This window comes from Muscardinus avellanarius, assembly GCF_963383645.1.
Source record: "Muscardinus avellanarius genome assembly, chromosome: 4".
NCBI lineage: Eukaryota > Metazoa > Chordata > Mammalia > Rodentia > Gliridae > Muscardinus > Muscardinus avellanarius.
Genome location: NC_137789.1, coordinates 126,674,395 through 126,689,137, shown reverse-complemented (window position 1 = coordinate 126,689,137; position 14,743 = coordinate 126,674,395). Strand labels below are relative to the sequence as shown.

Sequence of the window (14,743 nt, the reverse complement as noted above, 5' to 3'; positions counted from 1 at the left end):
TGCTATGCTAAAAACTAGGCACCTGTAAGGTATACACAAGAGCTTTGGTTTAGACATGATTTTATTTTCATTTATTCATTTTATTTTATTTCACTTTATTTCTTGAGATGGGGTCTTGCTATGTCAACCAGACTCGCCTTGAACTCCTGAGCAAAAGAAATCCTCCTGCCTCAGCCTCCCAAGTAGCTGGAACCGGAGGGGCGCACCACAGTACCCAGAACTTAGACATTAATTTATGGCTCACATAAGTCAGTCTCCCAGCAATTTTTGGTGCCTGCCTATAATCCCAGTACTGAGACAGGAGGATTGCAGGTTCAAGGACAACCTCAACAACATATTTGAGATTTTCAGCAACCTAGCAAGACCATAGATAGAAAAAAAGAAAGGAAGGAAGGAAGGAAGGAAGGAAGGAAGGAAGGAAGGAAGGAAGGAAGGAAAGACGAACGGATTGGGTGTAGCTCAGAGATAGAATGCCCCTGGGTTCAATCTCCAATAGCCTTCCCCCAAAAAAGAAAAACAGGAAAAATAAAAGAAAGAAACCCTGTCCTCAGATGGGTGCTGAGAGCACATGATTATTGCATCCATAGGAAAAGCATCATCAGGTTGAAATAAACATGGATGGAGAGCTAGGCTTTCTCCATGACCCGCCTTTTATTCTCTTTTCTAATTTAGATCCCTACGCTCATGTCTCCTTCCTCCATCGGAGCAAAACCACCGAGATCATCCACTCCACCTTGAATCCCACATGGGACCAGACCATCATCTTTGATGAAATTGAAATCTACGGGGAACCTCAAACAGTTCTACAGGACCCACCCAAAGTTATCGTGGAACTTTTTGACAATGACCAAGTGGTGGGCAATTTGGAATTTCTAAGATGACCTGGGGGCTGGTGGAGCTTTGAAGGGATGTTTCCTTAGAAAAATTGAGTGTTGCTTGTCTCTTTAGGGCAAAGATGAATTTTTAGGACGAAGCATTTTCTCTCCTCTGGTGAAACTCAAGTCAGAAGCGGACGTGACACCTAAACTTCTCTGGCACCCAGTCATGAATGGAGACAAGGCTTGTGGGGATGTCCTTGCAACTGCAGAGCTGATCCTGAGGGACAAGGTACATCTCTGCATTCTCACTCATGTGCCCTTTCAGCTGCTTCAACACCCGGTAATAATTCTAGGCACCCTTTGATTGAACGAAAAGGAGGCATTGACATTTCATGTTTTTTTCAGGATGGCTCCAACCTCCCCATTCTGCCCTCCCAAAGGGCACCAAACTTATACATGGTCCCCCAGGGGATCAGGCCTGTCGTCCAGCTCACTGCTATTGAGGTATGTTCCTCCTCGTGGTTTTTGGTGGCTTGTTTAGTTCTTCTGTGTCTCCAGTGGAGGCTCGCTATGATGCAAAGAGGCCAAGATGGGTCCAGTGTTCACGCAGCTTACTTGTGGGGGGAAAAGAGTATTCTCTGTTTTATTTGATCAAATCCAATGGATAAAGCCAGGCATGGCAACGCACGCTTGTAATCCTAGTACTTGGGACACCGAGACTGGAGGATTGCAGGTTCAAGGACAGCCTCAGCAATTTAGTGAGGCTCTCAGCAACCGAGTGAGACCTTGTTTCCAAATAAGAAATAAAATTGGTCTGGGAGTGTATCTTAGAGGTAGAATGTCTCTGGGTTCAGTCCCAGTACCACAATGTTGCTACAGAGCAGGGATCTTTCGAGTAGGGAGCGGCATCCTGCTATATATGTTCTCACTGTCTCTGACTTCCTATAGAATTGGTCCCCAAACTTGAACTAGTCATAGAAGCAGGAGACTATGGAGGCAGCAATGCCAATATCACGAAGGGAATCTGAAGTCTTCATTTACTGGGGGCCAGCAGGTTGCCGAGTGTTTCAGGTCAGGTGGAAAACTGGGGAGGAGAGAAGATAGCTCAGAAGAGTGTGTGTGTGTGTGTGTGTGTGTGTGTGTGTGTGTGTGCACATGCATGTACACATGTACAGATTGGGGGCCTGTGGAGGAGGCTGAGGGGGGCTATGGAAAGGGAGGAGGAGGCAATGGTGACATGTTACACAACTGGGGCAGATACAGGCTGATGAAGCTGACCGGGTGGCCTGAGGGACAGTGTCTGGCTTGGTCTCAGGGCTTTCCCCGTCCAGGTGAACAGCTGTTACTCTAACATTTCCTTCTCCAGCTGTCTTGCTAGGAGTTCTCAAAATCTGAGGCAGGTGGCTTTAAAAAAGTTGTTATTATTATTATTACTATTAATGCTTTCATGTCAGGCACTGTGTTAAGAGTTTTGGGCTTGATCCTCAGAGTGCCCCTGTGATAACTAACCCCACCAGCCCTGCTTGGAGATGAGACAGAGATAGGTTAACTAACTAGTCAGCATTTACCCCGCTGTACCCGGCTCAGCCAAGATTGGTTCCTGGGCTCTCTGCTGCTCTGCTTTTTATTGGCTCAGGCAGGAGAAGAAAAGAGGAAGAGCTGCTTTCTCTGCATGACCAACAGCTTTCTGGAATATCAGTCACTGTATTTTACACGAGTTTGAACTAATCAATCTTAAAGACTTTACCAGGCCCAGGTGCAGTGGGGCACAGTTGTAATTCCAGTACTTGGGAGGCTGCGCTAGAAGGAGCACAGGTTCGTGGCCAGCCTCAGCTACTTAGTGAGGCCTTGTTCCAAAATAAAATAGGGCTGGAGGTACACCTCAGAGGTAGAATGCCCCTGGGTCCAACCCCTAGTACTGTAAAAATTAAAAGAAAAAGACCTGCCAATGGGTAAGGTAGGATTTTTCCTTTTGAATAATAGTTTTAATACATCAGCTTTCCTTCACATCTCTAACTTGTTTTCCCAGATCCTAGCTTGGGGCTTAAGAAATATGAAAAACTACCAGATGGCCTCTATCACCTCACCCAGCCTTGTTGTGGAGTGCGGAGGGGAGAGGGTAGAATCCGTGGTGATCAAAAATCTTAAGAAGACGCCCAACTTCCCAAGCTCTGTTCTCTTCATGAAAGTGGTATGGTGCCCAGACTCTAACAGTTCATGCATGTCGAGTAGCTGAATTCTATTTGAAATATGAATATAGACTCCATGCCCAAATATGACAAATTAAAAATATCAAAGACTCTGCCTTCTGTTTAGCTTGTCAGCAACTTTACCCCTTAGATTCTCACACTGTGGTGATGGTTTCGGTAAGCAACAAACACCCCCAGAGACAGAGAAGTATCTGTGAACAGTACTGATTCATTTCTCCAGTAAACTTCCTATCCACTCAGCTATCTGTTTCTGACAGGCCCGTGGTCAGCGCCCTGGCCTCCTGGGGAAGCGGCGGCTGTGTGAACCTCTGTGGGGTGATGGGCCACTGTCCTAACAGCCCTTGCCTGTGTCCTGGGATGGTCCCTTCTTTGTTCCATCTGGGTCACCTCTGGTTATTGGGAGTGTGAAGCATCAGTGTCCCAGGCCCTGCATTGTTACCTGAAGTCAGAGGAGGCCACCCAGGCTTTCTGTTTTCAAAGCAGTTAAATCCTGAAATTTTAAAAAATGAAAAAATTTTTTTTCTTTTTTTACTTTATAAAAGAGGTCCAAATAAAGGCAGGCATCTCCTTTGCTTGAAGGGATGGAAGGCCTTCACGGTCCTTGAGCCTTTGGCGTCTCTGACACATTGCTCTGGAGCTCAAAGGCCACGTGGTTTCAGCTCTCATCTTACAGATGAGGAAACGGAGGTCCAGAGAGGGACAGTGCCTCATCCAGCGTCATGTTAGGCCACCCCTGCTGCGCTGGGGTGACTGTCCCAGCTTCGTCAACAGCTGGGGCTCGGTGCTGAGCAGTCACACACTGTGCACGGAGCCTCTAACCCTGCAGGTGGACATCTCCACCCTGTTTACACTCCCCATGGTGGAAACGGAGAGAGTAACTCATGTACACAGGGGCACATGGCCAGCAAGTGGGGGGCCACAGTTTGAACTCAGCTTCTTCCAACTCTCCAAAACCTACGCCCCTCCCCCACAATGCTGCCTCACGGATGCTGGAAGCCAGAATCCCTGACTGGTCCCTCCGGGGCCACCACTCTACTCATCCATGTCCACCAGTCACCCACCTGACCGCTTCTGGCATAGTCTCTAGCCTTGGTCAGCAGACCTGGAGGAAGCCACTCAGCAAACCCCAGCTTCTAGTCTTGTATGAGAGCCAGAGAGAGCAGTCCACCTGAACCACAAGCAAACTCGTGGGTAGACCGTGATCTCCACACAGGCCATGCCATCCAGCCCCCTGGTCCCAGGGGCAGTGAAGGAAGAGTGAGAATTCGGCAGTGAGCATCTAGGGCCGAAAGATTCCCACCCCAGCTATTTCCCTTGGCGGTTCGGCTTTGTCTTGACCACTTCTAAATTCTGCCCAGGACTTGGCTAGTAGGTTACCCAAGCTCTGGACTCATCGGTCTTACACAAGCCCTCCCCCAACCTTAGGAAGCGGGGCCCAGGGTCAGTAGTAAAAACATTCTGATTCCACATCATGGTACCTAACACAGGGCACTTAACATGGGCCAAGTACTATTCTAAGCACTCCATATATATGAATTCCATAACTCCACTATTACTGATGAGATAGCCGGCCATAGCGGGGTTGGAAAAATCTTCTAAAGTCAATTCAGTCTGTGGCAGCAGGGCCAGGATTTGGTCCCAGGCAGCCTGACTCAAGCACTGAGCCACTCGCCTAGTAAGTTAATTATTGAACTGCTTATTCTGACTCCAGCAGGTTGTGCATAGTGGGCCAAGAGAACTGGGTTGCTTCCTTGGGGGAGTTTATTGGCAAAGCTGCCTTTGTCTGGTCTTGCAAAGAGAAGTGACACCCACCTTTCTTGTCCACCAGTTCTTGCCCAAGGAGGAATTATACATGCCTCCGCTGGTGATCAAGGTCATCGACCACAGGCAGTTTGGGCGGAAGCCCGTCGTTGGCCAGTGCACCATCGACCGCCTGGACCGCTTCCGCTGTGACCCGTATGCAGGAAAGGAGGACATTGTGCCCCAGCTCAAAGGTAAGATGCAAATCTGGAAACAAGTGTGGGGCTTGTCATGCACAGTCTTTATACAACCTTCTCACGGTACGTATTCGCTGTCTAGATTCTACAGAGGAGGAAGCATTTTTATTTGCAATGTGTTATATAACTTTCCCAAGGAAATAAAGACAGTAAGTTGTAGTGCTACTAAGATCCTGGCCTGGGGGGAGGGCTCAAGAGATTACCTTCCAATGAACATAAGATAGTCTTTTGAGGAAGTTCAAAGTGCTTGATGAACTTTTCCCACTTGCCTACCTGTCTGTCTGTTTCTTTCCTTCTTTCTTTCCTTCCTTCTTTCTTTCTTTCTTTCCTTCTTTCTTTCCTTCTCTCCTTTCTTCTTTTCTTTCTTCCTTCCTTCTTTCCTTCCTTTCTTTCTGTACTAGGGATTGAACTCAGAGGCATTCTACCTCTGAGCCACACCCTCAACTCTATTTATTTTAATTTTTATTTTGAAACAGGGTCTTGCTAAATCCATGAGGGCCTTGCTAGGTTGCTGAGGCTGGCCTCAAACATGCAATCCTCCTGTCTCAATCTCCCGAGTACTGGGATTACAGGCTACTATTTGCGTTTTAAGATACAACCTGGAAATGCAGGGAAAGCTGTTGCCACATTAGTGATAGAGATAAAGTAATTTCCTTAAACCTTCAACAAATGATAATTGAACATTCATTAAAAGCCATTCATCAGTATAAATGTTTGAGAGACTGAAGAGCCCAAGATAACCATGTACCCATGGTGCAAGAGTCCAGCAGGGAAGATAAACAAGGGCACGAGTGGTCACGGTCCACGGTGATAAATATCTCATGGGAAAATATAGGGAACCATTCTCTCCATGAGGATTGAGGGAGCAGGAGATTTTTATTTCAAATTACTTTCCACCTGTGATCCCACCTCACTAATGCACAACAACAATGTTGTTGTGATGTAATTTGAAAGATATCTCATTGTTACCCATAGAGGAAAGTTTTAGGTCATGTAATTAATGTGCAAATGAGAGAGCAGGGCAACATACCTTAGATTTCCATAATAAATAGTAGATATCATTTTGCTATTATTTACTCAGTGGTTTTCTGTTTTTCACTCACTGTGTGCCCAGGACTGTTAGAGTCCTGTCTAGACTCTAACTGACTGTTAGAGACTGTTAGCTCTGTCACTTCAGTGCACAGGATCATAGGGCCCTAACTTCATGAGGTTAGATCGCAATGGAGGACTGAAATACCCTGCTCAGCTGGCATTGGTGACTTCTGCACTGAAACAGATCTATGTAAGCAGCTAGGGCACAGTCTGATTCTCTAAGCTTTTCTGCAAGGTTTGGTCAGAGTTTCTGAAACTCATCTTCTCCGTGGGTCTGAACATCCTGTATCCCTGATGGGGGAAGGGGGGACTCAACAATAACATTTGAGCATGTGTTTATCAAAAAACATTCCATGTAAGACATTCTGTGCTGAGTCTATGGTGCTTACAATTGCAACAGCTTTTTATAACAGGAGGATCATTGTAATTGCAGGGCTTGTTTTATCTGAAGTCACTCGATGCAGAGCACCTATTTTCATCACATTTCTTTCCTACTATTTTTGTGAGAGAAAGGTCTTTGGTCCAAATGTGGGAAATCATTAGGCAGGTACAAATGTTTCGAGCTTTCCCTGGCCACGGAGCACTTGTGTAGACCACAATCTCCGTGGTCAGGGACAGGCATGGCCCAGGGCAGAGGCTTCCTGGTTAGTAATGCTGTGGAATTAAGGTGGAGGGTGGGCAGGGCTTCAGAGAACACCAGAGGAGGGAAATCTGGTACTTTCTTAAAACCAATGATAGGTTTCTGGGTGTAGTGGTGCATGCCTGTAACCCAGCAACAAGGGGAGGCTGAGGCAGGAGGATTGCAAGTTTGAGGCCAGCCTGGTCAACTTAGCAAGAACCTATCTCAAAAAACGAACATTTAAAATAAATGTTGAGGATGTAGCTCAGTGGTACAGTACCCTTGGATTCAATCCTCAGTCTCTTAAAAAATAAAAATGATGGGGTACAAGTTGAGGAGTGAGACTTGCTTGGTCTAAGGTTTGGAGCACACACACAACACACTTTCCCCGAGTCTCTCGGGCTTTGCTTGCATGAGGATAGTAAAGCAGAGAACTGAAATACGAGAAGGGACTTGCATATAGCGGAGCTCACACATCCCCACCCAGCTGGCACTCACGTTCCATATTGCTGCAGTTGTCCGGAGTTGCAGACCAGCCTACCTGGAAAGTAGAGACGCTGCTTATAGATCCAGGGATCCTCATGCATGGAAAACAGCCTTGTGTAACAATTAGTACGTCACAGATGTTCAATAAGGATCCGTCTCCCCTGCCTCTACGACCCATGAACACTTCTCTGACATTTTTTGAGCATCTACTTTTCAATAGGCTCAGGTGTGATGATTAAAATACAAACTTTGTGCCGGGCATGTTGGTGCATACCTGTTAACTCTAGTGGCTGGGAAGCTGAGACAGGAGGATCTCAGCAACTTAGCAAGACCCTGTTTTAAAATAAAAAATAAAAGTGGTAAGGGGTATAGACTAGAGGTAAAAAATGCCCCTGGGTTCAATCCCCAGTACTAAGAAAAAAGTACAGACCTTGGGGTCAACAGACCTCAGTTACTTCTACTTACTCCTCGTTGTTTGACCTGAAGCACGGGACTCGCTTTCTCTTAGCTTCTGCTTTTCTTTGCTGTTAAATCTCAAGCATGGAAATAATGGTACATATTCTAAAGGGTTACCAAGGAATTGCTAGGTAAACCTCGTGCTGAGCCCTGTGCCTGGCACGTGGTACCTAAAACCGTGTCTTCCCTCCCCTCCTGTCTGTCCCATTTGTTAATTGCCTGAGTGGATTAAACAGAAAGTTATCTTAGCTTGGCAGACTCACAGCTACCTGAGGAATGGCACATAAACTCAGGGCATTGTCTCTCCCTCTACATACAGTGTGGGAACAAGGGCCAGATCCACCACTGCACCTCAGGCCCCAAATATGCACCACGCTTTTCCCGCTCCTCTCTTCTCCTCTCCTCTCTTATTATTGTTTATTTTTTGTGTCTGATGAACAAATCCCAAAAAGGAAGCTCCTTAAGATATAGGTTCCCCACCTTCACCCTGAATCCCACAATTCCTTTCTGTGTACTTCCTATATATATGCACTGTGCTAATTGTCCACAGCACAAGAAAAGGTGGGCCATGCTTAACACCACATCGTATTTTTTAAGCATTTCTCCTGGAAAACGCTTAAAACCACATTGCATACTGGGGGAAAATGTTGAGTGATTCGGTGGTTTTCTACACTCAGGTGTGGTCTCTGTTCAGAAATTCCCATCTAAGGTCAACCCTACCATCTACCCTGTGGTTGTTCACCGTGAACTTGGAGTGGGGTGCTCATTATTTTTCTAAGTCTCTTAGATTATAAAATTATTTTGCTTTGTAGCTTCCCTCCTCTCTGCACCTCCCTGCCGGGACATCGTTATCGAAATAGAAGACACCAAACCATTACTGGCATCTAAGGTAGGCTTCAGAACCAGTCGTTGGATACTGTCAACTTTACCTTCCAGACGTCTAAGCACTTGGTGAACTGAGTTAAGCAACCATTCAATGCCATAAAAACAATAGTCATGAAATCAGTTTGTTGTGGGCTGAGTAGACTCAAGAAGCTGAATCGTGCACTCAGTTATAAAGATGTTAGGTAGACGAGAGGCCTTTGGTCCTCACTAGTCACCCAGGATACTCAAAATATGATCCACACCCACGCCCCAGCCCACTCACCAAGAGGGAGAGAGGCCCAGACTTCCCTGTATTTTCAAACTTCCTATATATGTGTGCAAGTAAAGAACCTCTGGCATTAACAATCCAACTGATGTCATTCTCTGGAAAGAGAAGTTTCGGGAACAAACTGATAACACTGCAATGTTAAGAACAGGGCTGCATGAGGCAGGCCTGGTTTTTCCCTGTACAAAACTGAAATGTCATGAGTTTTAATGACCTTCTTTGTCAGTATACGGACCATCCCAGACTTTTATATTCACACTGTGGTTTTGAAGTGAAGTCATTGGTGGAAATGCTTACTCAGGACCCTATTTTAAAGCCACCCAGGCTCTTCTACAAGAAGGAGAGGAGAGAAAAGTCTCAACCCAGAAAAAAAGAAAACGCAAGATATCTCACTGTTTCTTTTGGCACTTATGATAAACACTCGCAGCATGTTGTAATGTGCAAACTGGCCCCAAAATGCACATGATTGCCCTTTAATATCTTATGACCATAAACAGGGCCATTAAAGAAAGGCAATTCCTTCCCACTGGTGTTAAACTCACTAACAGTTGGAACGTATTAAATATGGTCTCCACAGCCAGTATTATAGTGCGTTTGATTCTACTATCGGGAAATTCTACAGGGTGGCAAATAACAGTATCCAATTTTCCATCACTAAGACAGTAGTACCCCTGGGAGAAGTTAGGTATAATAAACTCAAGATTTTTTTTATGCTGGGTGTGGTGGCACATGCCTGTAATCCAGTACTTGAGAGGCTGAGGCTGGAGGACCACAGTTTTGAGACCAGTCTCAACAGCATAGTGAGATTCTCAGCAACCTAGCAAGATCCTGTTTGAAAACAAAATAAAAAGGGCTGGGGGTGTAGCTTGGAGGTAGAATGCCACTGGGTTCAATTTCTAGTACCAAAACAGAGAGAGTTTTTTAATGTATATTTTCACAATTAGTCCAGAAAAAGGTAGTGTAAGATCCTGCTGAATAATCTCTTTCCAACTTCACCATCTACTGTTGTCAGTTCTTCTCACATGCATCTGGGTACTCGGTAGCCCTAAGTACTACTGGGAAATAAGGAGAAAAAATTGATAATCTATGTAAATATTTTTACTTGCATCTTGACAATAACTCGGCTCCTGTAGTGACCCATTATGAAAGGTCAGTTTACATCCTAGACTTTAGCCTTGCAGCACTGCAAGATGGGGATGGCAGACCACTCATTCCTGCCGCACTATAAATAACTGTATCGGCTAGCTCTCCTCATACCTCGCTGAGATGCACCGGGCTCGTGTGAAAGGTGGGTGGGAATCTCCTCTAAAAACCCGCGTCCACCTGCTAACCGAGGTAGACATTGTCCATCTTCGCAAACTCAAGTGAACCGTGCTTAGCTTTGGAAGAGCCGAGGGCCAGCTTGTTGATGTTCCCTTTTACACATATGTAATGTACACGGAAAGTACATATGTTACCATTAATTCAATTCAGGCTTCGGATCTGAGGAGCAGGTCAAAACTGACTGTGCTGCTGCTGGGGACTGGAGGCTGTGTCTTGCAGTGACCATGGAGTGACTCTATGATGTCCTCAGGAGCTCTGTGGGGGTCAGCACCATCACAAGAAAAGGGAGAAATCAGGGTCATCATGGTCTGGGGCGAGTTGCTCTAGCGCTAGCCAGATGACTCGGGAATCCGACATAGTCATCTCAATACATGCCTTCCAATTCCAGTGCTTGAGCGGCATGTCAACAGCGCTCAGCAAACTGGCTTCTCCGAAGACAGTGCATGTATGTATGATAAGACGATGCATGGAGCTGCCTGGGACCGCGGGCCCTTGCTCTGCAGGCACGAATTCTTCCTTCAGATTCTTTCTACTAGTAGATTTTGGAGTGAGTGGTGACTTAAACAAATAGGGTTGTTTTAAGCCTAAGGGGAGAATATTCTGTGCCACTAAATGATTCGACTCTCATTTGCAAGTTCATTAGTAGATATAATAAAGGGAGTTTCATTCCTTGCATTTGTTCTTCCTTTTCATAAGAATTAATGGGCAAAGCCGATTGTGGTGGCACATGCCTATAATTCCAATACTTGGGAGGCTGAGACAGGAGGATCGCAGGTTCGAGGACAGCCTCAGCAAGTAGTGAGATTCTCGTCAACCTAGCGAGACCTTGTTTCAAAATAAAAATAAAATAGGGCTGGGGGTGTAGATCAAAGGTAGAATGCCTTTGGGATCAATCCCCAGTACTACTACTACTACTACTAATAATAATAATAATAATAATAATAGTAATAATTCATGGGCAAGTCAGCATAAATGAATTGTTCTATATTACTCCTAAATTTTATTTTAGTTAATACTAAATTTTAAAATTAGCAACTTGTCTTAAATCATGCTTTTTTATTAAAGCACAGACTACTCTTTGAAGCAGTTTTCTAAATGACTGAAAATAAATGCGCATAAAAGAACTCTAAATTATCTAAATTCAAAAGCCCCTGAGAGTATATGAACGCACTTTTGGTAAATTCCTCTCTCCAAAATCTCTATTCGGCTACGATGATCTAACCCTTAATCCCGCTTTGGAATGAATCTAATAGGAAGAACTGACGCGTCTGTCTGTCTCTCTGCCTCTCTTGGCAGTTCTGTTGCATGAAACAAAAAGCAACCTGGAAATAACGGCGGAGCCCTGCGGAAGCCTGGTCTCCCCCCACGCAGCCGTGGGGAGCGGGGCGGCGAATCCTAACTTGAGAAATGAACTCGAGTTAGGATTTCAGAGCTTGGGAGTCTGAGCAGCATTTCTTCAAACTGCCCGTGAGGGTGAGCTTGGCCAGTGTCCCAGAAGATAGCAAGAGAAACTCCAGCCCCGACCTTCTGGCTCTCTCTCCTCCCATCTCCTGGAGGTGCCCTGGGATTCGGGGTGTGTTCTCCACCCGGAAATTCATTTGGAAGGATTTGGCTTCTTCATATTAGGACGAGTCGATGGATGAGCAAGTGTTCATGTGGTTCCATGACGCAGGGCTGGGGACCCGCGTGGTAATCATGCAGTCGTGCTCCTCTTAGGACAGGAGAGCTTGGAAGGGGTGAGGATTAGGCCAGTGGGGATACGCTCGAGGTGCAAAGTGGGGTGCGGGGGCCGGGGCAGGAAGACGAACAGCTCCGCCAGCTCCCTCCTGAGTGGCCGCTGTGACCATCGTCCAACCCACTGAAAACATGAACCCTGAGCGACTACCTCTAAGCCTCTCGTTTGTTACTGTGTGGGACTCTTGCGCATTTTCTTAGGATGAATCAATAAGGTGAATTCAATGATGCGGTTGTCTTGACTACAATAATTTATAATAATCTATCAAAATGCTGATGATATAAAGCATGCACGAAAATAATCTCTCTCTTTCTCTCCCTCCCTCCCTCCTTCCCCCCTTCTTCTACCTAATGCTCATGGATTCGTAAACCTAAAATCCATGTGACCCGTTATATGGTTTCTCCTCTTCATGACCATACCTGTGCCTGTGCAGCTGTCAGAAAAGGTAATTATTGTGCACTCCACTTAAGATTCGCGTATGTTCTGTCTATAATTGACATATAAGTAAAACTTTTCTAAATGATATATTGCTGATCCACTAAGAGAGTACCTCTCTGTTGCCTGTGTGGAAGACATAAGTTTGTCTATAAAAACACATGTATGGTTATAAATATATGGTTAATAAACATCTATATGTATTTATGTATGTGTATATATATATAACATAATTAAGAAATAGCCTTTCATGTGCCTTGTTCCTCAATCCCAGACTCACTAGGAGGCTATATTACAAGTGATACTTATATACCGTATTTTTTTTTTTTTTTTGGTAGTACTGGGGGTGGAACCCAAAGGCTTTCTACCTTTGGGCTAAACTCCCAGACCTATTTTATATTTTATTTGTAAACAAGGTCTTACTAAGTTGCCGAGAGCCTCACTAAGTAACTAAGTGGCTGAGGCTGGCTTCGAACCTGCACCATCCTCCTGTCTCAGCCTCCCAAGTGCAGGGATTACAAGCGTGCGCCACCACGCCTGGCTTTATACTTGTATTTTTTGACATCGCTATTTCTGACAGATTAAAATAAACAATGAGTGAGACTAATGATTTTTTTTTTTGCCATACTGGAGGTTAAATCCAGGAGAACTTCTGGCCTCCCAGAAGTTCTATGCTACAGAACTGTGCTACACCTCATCCCCCTTTTTATTTATTATTTTGAGACAAGTGCCCCTCAGTTGCCCAGGATGGCCTCAAATTTTTGGTATTCCTCCTCAGTTTCCTGAGTAACTGGGATTACAAGCATGTACCAGTGCACATGGCTTGATGATCTATTCATGTAATAAATTTGAGTAGGAGAGGTTCTGTAGTTTGAAAATGTACAAGAGATTCATATGTCGTCCCTTCTCCCCAACAAAGAAGCACCCAGCCAAACCAGAGCTGCTTTGGAGCCGGGGTGTAGTTCACTGATAGAGACCTGCTCTATGTTCCAGACCTTGCAAAACCAAATATGAACAAAAAACCAAGGTTGTCCACGCTGGCTACACATTAGAGTCACCAGAGGAGCTTAGGAGGCCAGACCGGATGCCCAGGTCTCAGCCTCGACCGATTGCATCAGGATATGCAGATTGGTTGGAGGCCGCTGGTCTAAATTTTATTAGACCAGAATGCTGCCTTCCTTTTATACCACATTTTGAACTTTTTAAATATCTTTTTCTTAATGATCTTGTTTGATTTCCAAATCAACTCTCTGAGGCAGAAGGCAGGATATTACCCCACTGTCATTATCGGTGGATGAAGAAATTGATGCTGAGATGTTGAACAACCTGCCCCAGCCAGCATGGCTTGTCACCTGAGGGTTTGGCTCAGAACATAAGGATGAAACTTGAATTGGAACCAGTTTTTCCCACTCTTAGCTTAGCAAGATGCATATTACAATACATTGCTGGCTAAGGAAGCCAAGGAAATGAGAGAGTAGAAAATGCATATTGGAGGTTTTGTCTTCATTTGTTTGCATATATAAATATCAACAGGGTAAAAAAGATAACAGTGAATTAATAGATTGTGTGTATAGGGCGAACATTAAAACAAATACATTCCACTGGTCATTTCTCCTCCAGTTTCTAAGTCGAAACATCATGAGTATTTTGTGCGGAGTGTACATTATGGGCACACGATCTCACTTAAACAAGGCCAGAAGTACCTATGTGCCTATGTGTTACATAGGAGTTTCCTGCATAAACTGGAAGTCCAGGTCATCACTAATAATTTTTCCTTTTTGACATGCTTTAGGAGGAAGAAATTGTTGACTGGTGGAGTAAATTTTATGCTTCCTCGGGAGAGCAGGAAAAATGTGGACAGTACATCCAGAAAGGCTACTCCAAACTCAAGGTACCTGAACCTGTGCACTTGTGGGTGGGGGAGTCAACAACATTAGAACTGGCTCCAGCAAGGCCCAGCAGCACATTCCTGTAATCCCAGCACTTGAGAGGCAGAGACAGGAGGATGACAGGTTTGAGTACGGCCTCAGCAACTTAGCAAGACATTCAGCAACCTAGTGAAGATCCTGTTAAAAAAAAATAATAAGAGGGCTGGGGGATAGCTTGGAGAGGGGTAGCCCCCCTGGGTTTCATCCCTAATACCAAAAAGAAGAAGGAGGAGGAGGAGGAGGAGGAGGAGGAGGAGGAGGAGGAGGAGGAGGAGGAGGAGGAGGAGGAGGAGAAGGAGAAGGAGGAGGGAAAGCACAGAGCTGAGAAGGCTGAAGGGCAGAGGATGGATGCTGAGGGGCGGGGCCAAGAGTACCTCTGGCCTCCAGACAGCCCTGTTACAACAGGATTGGCTTGGCCAAGACTATGGCTTCAGGATGACTATTGAGTTAGGGTTGCAGGATGGCTACTTTGGGGCTTGGGAGCATCTGGCAGA

The 14,743-nt window shown here is 45.3% G+C and overlaps 1 protein-coding gene across 2 annotated transcripts in view; it reads left to right on the top strand.

Moving 5' to 3' along the window:
• Positions 1 to 14,743, top strand: part of MYOF (myoferlin) — a gene marked incomplete at both ends in the record, with an annotated part of 168,850 nt that overhangs the window by 121,826 nt on the left and 32,281 nt on the right. For both annotated transcript variants that reach the window (XM_080693595.1, XM_080693594.1), the window contains 8 exons: positions 673 to 854; positions 949 to 1,107; positions 1,224 to 1,322; positions 2,848 to 3,009; positions 4,857 to 5,022; positions 8,491 to 8,567; positions 12,320 to 12,331; positions 14,114 to 14,212. In XM_080693595.1, coding sequence (XP_080549721.1) covers positions 673 to 854; positions 949 to 1,107; positions 1,224 to 1,322; positions 2,848 to 3,009; positions 4,857 to 5,022; positions 8,491 to 8,567; positions 12,320 to 12,331; positions 14,114 to 14,212 — 956 coding nt within the window. The remainder of the gene's footprint in view (positions 1 to 672; positions 855 to 948; positions 1,108 to 1,223; positions 1,323 to 2,847; positions 3,010 to 4,856; positions 5,023 to 8,490; positions 8,568 to 12,319; positions 12,332 to 14,113; positions 14,213 to 14,743) is intronic.